Source organism: Watersipora subatra, chromosome 6 (genome assembly GCF_963576615.1).
Source record: "Watersipora subatra chromosome 6, tzWatSuba1.1, whole genome shotgun sequence".
Taxonomy (NCBI): domain Eukaryota; kingdom Metazoa; phylum Bryozoa; class Gymnolaemata; order Cheilostomatida; family Watersiporidae; genus Watersipora; species Watersipora subatra.
Window position 1 is genome coordinate 66,077,743 of NC_088713.1, and position 12,640 is coordinate 66,090,382.

A 12,640-nucleotide genomic window follows, 5' to 3' on the forward strand; every position below is an offset into this window, starting at 1 on the left:
AAGTTTTCCAGTCTTACTGTAATGAAGATAAGACAATTCCCATCAATTATAACAGGATTTTAAAGTTTAATCTGGATGAAAATTTAAATATAAAGATTTTTCAATATCATCGCTTACTGTTTTTGGTGAGAGAAGAAAAATTCATACACCCATGAAATTGTGCGTATTTATCAGATGTTTTAAAATAATTTACTGAAATAAAATAAAACTATATCACAATCTTGGGTTGCATTTTGCTATTTTTTGCAGCCATTTTAACATATTTTTATGAACAAGCTAAAATTCAAAGTTTAAAAAAATATAGACACACTCGAAGTTACATTATCTTCAACATACACATATTTTACGAGTACCATCAATCCTTTACTTATGAGTACAGTCTAGGCCAGGGTTGGGCAAACTTTTTGATTCGTGGGCCACAATGGGTTCTAAATTTTGACAGAGGGGCCGGACCAGGAGCAGATAGATGGAGTGTTTTGGTAACCCCACCTCACAGGAGAAAAAAATATATATCATGGAATATGGAGAAAACATGTGCTTTAATTTCAAATGATAATGAACAAAAGCATTACAACAAAAGATCCGTCTTTAAAGCTCCACAGTATTTAGCTATTTATTGAAATGAGTCTTAAAACACTGAAAATTAAATGAATAAAAAATAATCTTTTTGTTACGAACAATTTCTATTTTAAAGCACTGCAAGTTCTGTTACCTTCTGGATATCATCATCACTCTCCTCCTGACTGTATTTATTTCAAAAACAGTAAGAGATTCAGATGTACTTATCCTGCTCCTTCTAGTCAGTTTGTGTCTCCAGTGCCAAAAGTCAACAACGATCAGCGCAAGGATGGAACATTGATAATGCACCACTGCGGAGCGCGTTATATTTGATCTGGTGCACATTGTTTGTTTTGAGAAAGTGCGTTCATTTGCGCACCACTTATGTGCGCTCTTTAACAGAAATGACATGTAACATATAAGGCTTACTGAACTAATTATTTTCCAAAGCATTTTTTACATAATACAAAGGAGAAACTTTTACTTTCAATGGGAACAGTGCTGTTGGTCTCCCTTTTTAGCCAGCGCATCAAAGTCTGGAATAAGTTTAGTTGTAGCAATTCTCAGGATGGATCTGAGGTGTTGGTCTGTTAATTGGGATCTGTGGCTGGCCTTGTTGATGTTCATGATGCTGAACGTCTGTTCACACACGTAGGTCGAGCCGAACAACGCCAGCATCTTCCGCGCTGTCCTTCCGGAGATTTGGAAATGCGGCTTCATTGAGTGAAGCATAAAAGTCATTCAGTTTCAGATAGTTGAACTTCTCTTTTAAGACTGGGTCGGACTGAAGGTCGATCAGTTCGAGCTGCAGCTCCTCTGGAGCTGTTTCGGAGTCTTGTGACAGGGGACAGGCCACCAACTGAAGTGACTTGTCAATTTTTTCAAAATCAGAAAACCGACGGCAGAATTCTCCGTGCAGCGCATCTAGTGACTCGCCGTATTTCTTCACTTTTGCGCGAGCCTCTTTCAGCGTGGCTAGTGTGGGAAAATGTGTGAACGACTTATTTAAAATTTGCCTGGAGAATAAAACCAGCTTGGATTTGAAGGCTTTCACGTTTGTGTACATGTCCTGCACAAACTGATTCTTCCCCTGTAGTTTCATGTTGAGCTCATTCATGTGTGAAAATACGTCTGCAGCAAACGCAAAGTCACACAGCCAGCTCTTGTTGCTCAGCTCAGGAAATTCGTCAACCTTTCCCTGTAACTCCAAAAATGCACCAATCTCCTCTTTGAGCTCCCACACTCGTTTAAACACTTTGCCCAAACTTAACCAGCGGACTCGGGAGTGATAAAGCAGGTCCTGGTGATCCGCATCAGTTTCCTCCAGAAACGTAATGAACTGACGGTGCTGAAGTCCCCTTGCACGAATAAAATTGATGAGTTTTACGACAGGATTCACAACATGATTCAGCTGTAATACCGATTTACATAGAGATTTCTGGTGGATGATGCAGTGGAGAAAAATAACATCCTGGTCAGGATTTTCATCTTTGACTTTATTCTGGATTCTCCTCAGCAGGCCAACGTTTTTCCCCGTTAAATTCGGAGATCCATCTGTGGTGACATTGATAAGTTTGCTCCAAAGGAGCTTCATATTGTCGATGACAGCAGACACCCGGTCATACAAGTCTTCTCCCCGTGTTTTTCCTTTCAGAGACTCCATTGTCAAAAACTCCTCTGTTATTTCAAAAGTGTCGTTAATCCCTCGGATAAAAATGAGGAGCTGAGCAGTGTCTTTGACGTCGTTGCTTTCATCCAGTGCTAATGAATATAATGTGAATGACTCCGCCTTTTTATTTAAGTTGCTGGTGATATCTTCATCTATTAGTTCCACACGGCGAGTCACTGTCCTGCGCGATAAACTGATTTTTTCAAATTTGTCTTTGCTCTCTGGGCACAAGACACTTGCTGTCTCCACCATACATTTTTTTACAAACTCGCCTTCAGACAGAGGCTTGCTGGCCTTTGCCAGTTTGAATGAAAGCATAAAACTGGCCTTGGTACCTGACTCCTGAATGGCAGTTTGGCGGTGAAAAAAGTTTTGTTGAGCCTGTAAATTAGCCGCCAACTTCTGAGCAGTAGCTTCCCGTTCTTTTGTTGATAGCTTGCTAGCATAGTTAGCATGCTTTGTAGTAAAGTGACAGCTAATATTATATTTTTTAAAAACCACCAGTTTCCTGACATCAGGCATACAGCAGATGATCGGTGTTCAGTGAAAAAATATTTAGTTGTCCACTCCTTTTTGAACACTCAACATTCTCTGTCCACTTTCCTTTTCTTAGGTCCGCTCATTTTTACAGAAGGGCTGAGGGGTCATAAAGCAAACGTGGAGTACCGTAATATGCGAAACCTCAACAAAGTCAGCGTATCTAGAGTGCGCCATCTAGTGGGAACACATTAGAATTGCAGGGAAAATAAAACATTAAACCATCACTGTCACGAACAACTTTTATCGTATTTACTAGGTAAATCAGACACGCTGATTCCGATTTTGTACTCAAAATAACGATTAGGCAACTAACCTTCAAAGTCATTTAGGCTTTTATAAAGCGTTTCAATATCCGTTTCGAAAACAACACAATCGGCATTACAAGCTCCGCCCATTTAGAATTACAAGTCCGATTTAGAATAATAAAGATGGGTGTCTTAAAACACATTATTATCTAAATCCAGCCTGTAAAATAATTTCATTTTTTTAATGAAAGGTATATAAACTATTTAAAATTGCTCGTAGCTTGTTACATGACGTTTAAATGGGCTGAACGCCGAGAAAAATGAGCTCAAAAACGCGGTTTTATCACAAGCTAGCGTTGGTATCGCGCTTTTTAAAATATGCAATGCTAAATAGCGTATCTACCTTTCAGAACAGACTGATATTATTTTTAAGGCTGAATTTAGATATTAATGGTATTTAAAACACCCATATCTATTATTCTAAATCGGTCTAAACATCCCTACGCAACTTTTGTTCTTATAAAGCTAGGTTTCGTCACGTAATTTTGGGCGGAGCTTGTTATGGCGATCGTGTTGTTTTCGAGACCAAAATTAAAACGCTGTAAAAAGCCTTCACTACTCTGAAAGTAAGTAGACTAATCTTTATTTTGACTACAAAATTGGAATCAGCGTGTTTGATATACATAGTTAATACGATAAAAGTGGTTCGTGACAGTTATGGCTTATTTATTTCAAAGTTAATTTATTTAATTTCTTCAAGTTCGGCGGGCCGGATTAAAAAGTTTAACGGGCCGCATGTGTCCCCCGGGCCGTAGTTTGCCCATGCCTGGTCTAGGCTCAACTTATAAGTACAGAAAACTTGTTTGTATAAGTACAGTTAAACTTCTACATATGAGTACAGTCAAACCTTTACTTTCAAGTATGGTCAAATTTCTACTTACGGGTACAGTCAAACCTCTACTTAAAAGTACAGTCCAACCTCTACTTAAGAGTACACTCAAACCTCTGCTTACAAGTACTGTTGTAACAGTAAAACCTCTACTTAGGAGTACACTTGCAAGTACACTCAGCCTTCACTTACAAGCCTTTCAACACAACTATCAAATTTTGAGCAAGTATTTACCTAAAAAAAGGGTTTCTAACAAACAATGGCTGATTTTTCTTAAAGCATTGCAATTCTGCAATTAGAAGTCAAAACACTAAGATTATAAATCGAATCAAAAAGTGCATAGTTATTTTTAACTATACTCAGTGTAAATTAAAGTATAACACTATATTTGGTAAAGTTAAACTTAGTTAAATCTTTGTTATCATTAGTGAAATATATACACTACTTGTTTCAAGATATGACAAATCTAACAAGTGAAGCTAATATCTGAATTGATTAACTTCAAGTGTCTATGTTTGACACCACTCAGTTGGAGTTTGAAATAACTCACTTTCTGTGGCCTTTGGTGCAACCTTTGGTGGTGGGTTAACCTCAGGGAATGCAACAGCCAGGGCCTAGGAGGCTGACTTTCAAATAGAGACAGCAGGAGTTATAATGTTGATATGTATCTGCTAATCACTGCTCTATCGTATGTCAGCTTGTTATAGGTACTTAAAAAGTATATTTTCTTTTGTATTTCACCAAAATGACAACCACAACAATGATGATGATTATGAGAACACAGACAAATGCAAAGAGAGCAACAGTTGTTGTCTTTATAGAGACAAGGGTAGATGATTCTGAAGTTACAACTGGAGCAACAGTGATTGTCTCTATAGAGTTTGGTGACGCTTTTGGATCTACAGAGACAAGGGGAAATGACTCAGAAGTTACAACTGTAATGCTCGTTAGCTCTGTAGTGTGTGCTTGTGGAATCACTACAACATAGATGTTAATACATATTTTACATGTATAGCTTAGATGTATATAGCTTACAAAATAAGTTAGACTGTGATCAATCAAACCATATATATTGGTAGTGTAGCACAATAGAGCGATATAAGTCGATGTGACGCTTTGTCTTTTGCAAAACATGGGTTGTCCAGTCTCCTTATTGTAAAGAGGGGACGACTCCTGTTTTTCAACCGATATCAACCAATATCCTCTTATATCATTCATGTTAAAGCCTAACACTATATATCAAAAGAAGCCAACACCAATGTTCAATACTTTTCGATATTCGATATATTTAAAGACCAAATAATCAGGTGTACTTGCAAAGATATCGTGAAACACTATCTATTAGAAGTTAATAAAGATCATTAGCTACTATACAATTGGTACACATGTTAAGTTGAGCCAACACTCTCTTTAGGCTAATGTACACTCCCTCTAGACTATTTTATACTCTCTCCGAACTATTGTACTTTTCCTCTGGGCTATCGTTCACTTCTTCTGAACTATTCTAAATTCTATAGGGGCTACTTTACACTCTCTATAGGCTATTGTACACTCAATCTGGGGTAATGTACACTCTATCTGAGCTGTTGTTTATGCTTTCCTAAAAATGTTGTTGTGAAGTCTTTCTCATACATTCATTTGACGTGACTGTCTGTCTCAAAGGTAAGAACTCCATACAGTATTGTACATAATAATGTCACATTTAATTGCAGGTCATAAGAACTAGATAGTTATTTGTTGTTTTTAAGTGCAAGTGGTGAATTAAAGCAATTAAAACACATTTTTTCAACAAAATATCCTGTTTTCAGTGGCTTTTTCATAGTATGAGAACGGATTACCTAGTATTTAGTCATTTTATATAGGAAAAATTGCATTAAGATACAAGAGCATATACATATTATATATGTAATATATAATGTATGTTCTCTGGCATTTTATTATATATATATATATATATATATATAATAAATTGTTTCCTCAGCCTGGTTAACCTATATGGGTAGTAACTTCTACTCTAACTCTGGTCTCCTACTAGAGCCCTGAGAGTTTGAGCACTCGCCTCAAGATCTTAGCTGTTCCCAATAGCGTACTTTTCTGCAACTCCCTTGAGTTGTTTGCTGCCGGTGTCTGGGCAAGCCTCAGTTTATGCCCATGTGTTATTGTGCCCAGTGCCCCAATGACTACTAGAATTACAGTTGTTCTTACTTCCCTTCACTTTTAAATCTTTTTTCTAAGAAGGAGATGTTTCTCCACTTTTTTTCCTTTGCTGGCAATATTGTATATATTTGTGCATATATATTTATAAAAAAGTACGAAACGACTAAAAATGAGTTTTTACTACTAACTATACTCACTAATTATTTTAATAATTATATTACTAATTATTATTAATTACTCATTTTTAGTCATCTCCTACTTCTTTTATACTTTAGCTCTTACTTCCAGTAATAGAACACTATTCTAGAGAAGCGTGAGATTATTCTATATATATATATATATATATATATATATATATATATATAATATATATATATATAATATATATATATATATATATATATATAAATGACTTACCCTCTGCATCATCTGCTTCATGGGATAAATCTCTTAAGGTCGGAGTTCTGCCGAAAGTTGTTTTGGCATCAGAGTCAGAGAGTAACCTCAGCTTGTTGTTGAGGTTAAACGTGACGTGAAATAGCAAGAGATTACTGTATTTACATTTGTGAACTGCTGATATCAGAATATGTTAATATAATCATAAGTAGAGGTTCAACTATAGCTTAACAGCATACTCTATAGCAATAGTTACTTATGTTATATCAACTGTTGCTAATCACGTCTATAATAACAGAGATAAAATAACAGTTTATATGAGAGTTCTTTACTCCTCGTTATCGAAACTTAGTTTACTCATTGTGGCCAGCTTCGCAACCTTGACTCAAAACCTTTATTCACGGTACCTTATTCACGGTAATCATTTCCAGATCCCTCTGTTTTGCTACCTTTTGGTTGGTAGCGTTTTTGGTTTTGTGTTAAGATAAGTAAGTAGAGATTTAGCTTTAGCTTAACTGCATATTCCGTATATTGGTTTGTAGCAATTTCGGTTTTGCTTTGATCCCTTTGTGTATCAACACAAAGTGTCTAATCATCTACATTTTATTATACTGTCAGGCCAAAAAGGGGTTGGCTGGAAAGACCAGTGAGGATCCCGTGTATCCTAAAATTCAGTTTTCTTCTAAAGAGTTGTGTCCTTTATGCAGGAATCCCAAAGTAATGTGGAATCCAGAAACGGTAAGGTTTAAAAGCATCAGTACGTTGAGCTCTCTAGCGTATGAGCAGGCTTAAGCATGTATGTTTTGGTCTAAAACATCAATCAGTAAAATATTCTATGGTTTGAGTCACCCGAAGACATAACAATGATATAGATGTAGAGTTACTCTCATTGTGACCTATCACAGTTGTGTTGCTGTATCCATCAGGTTGTTTTCTATCTAAAACTATTGTTATTGTCACAGTCAGCTTATTATAAACCTTATCACTCAATCATGATTATAAGCACTGATGATAGAAACTTCCTTAACCTTATAAGTATGGATGCACATCTCTTGTTTTCCTTTCATAGGTTGATTTGTTTGGTGGGTTGACTCTGTTCACTCATCTCGTCATAAACTAGACATAAAACGTTTTTGGTCAGCAGCCAGATCTGTTTCATTGCTGGGTCGATTTTTGAAAATTGCCTCCCAAATGTTTTTCTAACTTTTGTTCGAACAATGTTGATGGTGGCACAGGAACATCAGGTTGAACTGTCATTCAAGTGTGTTATTTCTACTGCATAGACGCCTCGCAGTGCTTCGTGTCAGCAATTCCCTCTGATAACTCCTCTTATTTTGCACTTCACCTCCTTGAAAATTTGTTGAAGTTCTAAATTGCTTCAGATGAAGAATACGTGCCAAGAGTGGGTGAGTAAATCTCTGAAACAGGATTCACCTTGGCCATTTATGCCTGCATTCCTTCATAATATGCATGGATCTTATCAGTTTTATCATCTTGTCAGTGCAGCCTAACTTTTTCAATACCATCTGGAGACCTTGTTTTGGGACCGCATTAAAGGCTTTGGGTGAAGTCATTGAAAACAGAATGCAAAAGCATGACATGTTCTAGACATTTGTCTTATATCTATTGAGGCCAAACACTCTAAATACTGTACTATATCCCTCCATTGGTTTAAACCCCTCCTCTCCTACAGGATTGGTCACGGTCATCATGTGGGCAAGGTCGGGGTTGGGTTATGAACATGTCGAGCTCTTTTGGGATGAACCCGAACATGGCACCAGAACAAAGAAATATGCCGAATAAGGCACCTTACAAATATTTACAAATTTACAAATATTATGAATAATGATGGTTATTTTACTGATCGTTGGTTTCATTTTGTTATCAAATAAATATATTTGTCTAATATTGTCACAGTTATGATCAGTCAGTTGCCATTCACAAGCATTCATGATATTAATAGTCACCATTTTAAAATGGCCCACATTTGGTTTTAGATCTAAAATTTGAGTATGAAAATTACACTGCATAACTTTGCCTGCTGTCCCTTCTTATTGGCCAGGTCAAACAATGTGACAACGATAAAGGACTTTGTCATTTTTTGGTAGGGTGGCAAAATATTTATCAAAAACTAGGAAAAAAGGCCGTTGTTTAGGTGAATTCGGGTAAATTATATTTAACTTTAAGCATATACTAAGACCTCTACCAATCTCAAATTTTGTGAAAATAGGTGATTTGAAATGTTTTATTTTCCATGGATTCATTTTTCTGGTTAGGTACTACCCCTACGCTGTAGGAATTCAATGTTTGCTGATTTATGGTTTGTTATCAGCGATCAATGCATATCTGCAATAAAAACCTAGACCCAAAAACCTAGCAAGGAAATGCAACCACCCCGTGATAATAGTGTTAGCCCCAAAACCCAGGTTAGTGCAATCTCAACGGAGCTCGATCAACAAACTTCGCCACCTGATGGCCGTGGCCAATCCAATGTCAATATTATTGACCCCTCGCAAAATCCATACTGTGTCTTGGACAACAATTCTTATTCTATAGGTCAGTTTCTCCATCAAATGTTTTTAGCTGGAGTGTTCCTTTCTTCTTTGGGTGAGAAGAAATACTTCTCTTAGACCATAGAAGAATTTCTTTATATTTCTGCAATGGGCAGTGGATGGTAGGCTTCGTTTTCTGATAAATGTGGTTTTGGTTCTGTGATGTATTGCTAGTGCTTAGTCCTTACTGGTAAAAGTTTTGCTTGGTTCACTCTGGTGCAACTCAACAGATACTGACTTCTTGCATCATTTCTTTCTTGAAGTTGCTAGTTTAACTTCACATCGTCCTCTCTGAACCAATCTTGGTGTCTTTCGAACAGTTGGCCCAGTACTTCATATGCTGCATTTAATGTCACGGTTTTTAAAGTCCCACATCGTTCAGTGACCTCTTATTATCTTATGTAACTTTCATTTTTTTTCTCCTCTAGGCTTTCTCGAATCTTGCTGTCTTTTGGCTTTACAACTTTTAGGTTCTTTGGTGGTTTTGAATGGGTCTCCCCATGTTTCGTTTGTATTGTGACTGTTATCATAGAATAGCCTATGTTTTGGTCTGCCCATCATTATGTACCTCTATGAACACAGGTGTCTAAACATGTCTCCAGTCTACTTGCTTTGTCATAACAGTTTAGTAGGTGCCAATTTTTGGACTTTTGACACTTGGACTAGTATAGGCTCTCCTCAAATCAGCGTGTGATTTTAATTCTATCATCTCCATTTTATAGCGGCCAGGACTGTCTTCAGGTACTATGTCAAAGGGCTGAGAAAGTAGTGTGAACTTAGGTTCACATTTCCTAAAATCAGTAAACTTCGTTGAAAATTCAGAATGCAACTTGTCAAGTTGTTTAGTATATTTTGAGCAATCTATCTCTGGCAGTTCTGCTTTTCTGACTGCTAAACGAGGAAAATGAGTAAGTTGTGTTTTACTCAGTTGATTCCGAAACAGTTGAAGCTTTTTTTCAAAGGAACATAGGTGTTCAAACATTTTGTTTACCAACTGGCATTTATCTGGTAGTTTAACATCTAAATTTGAAATATGTTGTGCGATGTCAGTTAGAAAGGCAAGGTCATTTATTGAGTCATTATCAGTTAAACAAGCAACATCCTGCTGCTTATTAACCATGAAAGTCACAATCTCCTTTCTCAGATTCCCAAATCTTTTCAGCGTACTAGCTCGGCTCAACCAACGCACTGCAAAGAAGTACACAACATCTAGGTAATCTCAATCAAGTTCTTCTAAAAATGCCTTGAATTGGCGATGATTGAGTTCTCCAGCACGAATGTAATTCACACTTTTAATAACACTTTTCATAGGCTATCAGCCGAGATATAAAAAGTGCTTAGTTTTTTGATTTCGTGGCCACCTCCTCTCAGATGGAAGATCCCTTCAATTTATACTAACTCAAGTATGTAGATTTCAAATCAGATGAGTTACTCTGGATTTGATTTCCATTTCATTGTAGAACCAAATTTGTGTATAAGTCAGTAGTTGTCTACACCTAATATATAAATATATGTGATTTTCTGGGCCAAATAGCAATAAAAATACAAGTTAGTGCAAATAACTCACCTGCATGAACAGTTTTAGCTCCCATGAGTTTGTCATGTACTGTCTCCGATTTTACAAACAAGTATCCGGTGTGTTTCTCGCAGATCGCACATACTCTCTCCAGTACAGGCTTACTTGAGGACAGCTTCACGTTACTTGCAGATCTTAATGTTTTCTTTGTCGAAGGGGATACTGAAATGTCTCCTGAGTCATCTGCCACTGACAACTGTGGTAAAAAATAAAGATAATTTTTCAAACCACATGACAAAACAGGGACATAACATGCATTCACAAGCCAAATCAACCTTACTGTGATGGTAACCCAATTAGACTGGAAAAGAGGATATCATATTTTATATTTTTTAATCTCACTTCTCAAGGACTTAACTGCGGTGAGTTTGTCTGTACTCTGTGCGAAAGGGAATTAAAGAGATACACTGAGAACCTGACACACTACATAATATGACAGGATTTTGGCAGGATTGGATAGTGCTATTTAAAATTACCTCTGAGTAGTTTCTCTTTGCTTTTTCAAGCTTGCTTTTATTAACTAGTCTGGAGAAGCAATTCTTGTTGATAGTTGCTCTAACCACCAGTGAATCTCCTTTTACTTTAGCACACACAGTCTTCTCAGGTTCTTTGTTAAGTTCCATCTGCTGTTGGACAGTATTCTGTAGCACTGAGGATGAATAGTCAGTTAAATTAATTAAGGCACCTTTGTTGCCTTCAAAGTGAGCCACACAAGCCATCACTGACAAGCAACACAGATGAATATCATCATGCTTACAGTTCTGTAATGTGATAACTTGACCCGGCTGACCTGTTCCAATTATAGAATGAAATCTGATTGGTTAAGAAGAAAAAGTTGCCGAAAGGCGGTTAATCCTGTGTGCCACTGTAAAACGAGACAAACTGGTTTGTTGCAATAACTGCCTTTTTTCAGGACAATTGAAATAAGTAAATATCCTCAAGCAACTTTTTACTAATTCTCCATCCCTAAATGGCTTCACTTTTTCTGCAAGTAACACACAGACTTTGAAGCTTAGGTCAGTTACAAGCTCAGAGTCTTTCTTATATGAAGTAAACACCCCTTGTTGCTTTTTAATTGCCAGGGTCATCTGTTCCAGTTTGTCTAATCTAGCTTGGCCTAACGAGGTATCATGCATGGCTGAATGTATTGATCTGTAATGTCGTTTGATGTTGTATTCCTTCAATACAGCAATTGTAGCTTGGCAGACTACACGTATAACACCTTTGTGGTGCTCAACAACAAAATATTTGCTACTCAAGTCTTTATTGAAAACTCTGCCATTAACATCAACTTTTCTTAGTAGCATAGATGTTTAGTTACAAAAAAATTCACTTGACTGTTCTAATACTATTGCAAAAAACTTTAATGAGTACAATCAGCTGGCACAGAACTGAGTAGAATCGATAAATTTCATTTAACTCTGTGATATAAGTTTAAGAAAATATTTCTAAAATATTTTAACAAAAATTTATTAAATTTTTGGAGAAATAATCTGGCCCGAAAAGTTAAACTTTATGTTGGGTATTTTACTTCATTCTAACAGAATGCCCAAATACCCCCCAGTTTGGAGCTGGTAGTGCCAGTTTAGTCTCCAGCAATACGATCCTCGAAGCAGGTTGTGTATTATCCGATAGCAGGTGCAAGTATCAGGTGCAAGTATCAGGTGCGACGGGTAAAGTTAATATACAGTAGATGCTGCTACACCGTAAACGATCTATTCCAGGAACCTTTACCTTATAGGATTATTTGTAGTAGTAATGAATTGTCAAGGCCATTTATTATGAGTGTAGTTGGTGAGTACAGTGACTATCTGTTAGTTATGTACACTCAGTCAACAGTTACCTGTGTCAGCTAATATTTATTTGATTGTTTTGTTTCTTCCAGGTTTATAATTTTCTACACTCACTCTATGCAGATGTTAGACCCTTCAATTTTCCTAAACTCCTCTCTCAGGCTCCGGAGCAAAAACGCTTGCCAGGCGTGGACTCACTGCGAGATTGGGAAACCAAAACAGCCATAGGTCATGCAGAGATATCGATGTGCTATTTATTGTATAT

At 36.8% G+C, this 12,640-nt stretch overlaps 1 protein-coding gene across 1 annotated transcript; it reads right to left on the bottom strand.

Moving 5' to 3' along the window:
• Nucleotides 1–1,201: 1,201 nt before the first annotated feature.
• LOC137398455 (general transcription factor II-I repeat domain-containing protein 2-like) lies at nt 1,202–2,749 on the bottom strand. The gene has a single exon (XM_068084568.1). The coding sequence runs from the start codon at nt 2,747–2,749 to the stop codon at nt 1,202–1,204; it is 1,548 nt and encodes a 515-aa protein (XP_067940669.1).
• Between the last annotated feature and the right edge of the window lie 9,891 nt (nt 2,750–12,640).

Bases quoted from the DNA above. Each gene is read 5' to 3' on its own strand.
- LOC137398455 (XM_068084568.1), bottom strand. From the start codon at position 2,749: ATGCCTGATGTCAGGAAACTGGTGGTTTTTAAAAAATATAATATTAGC.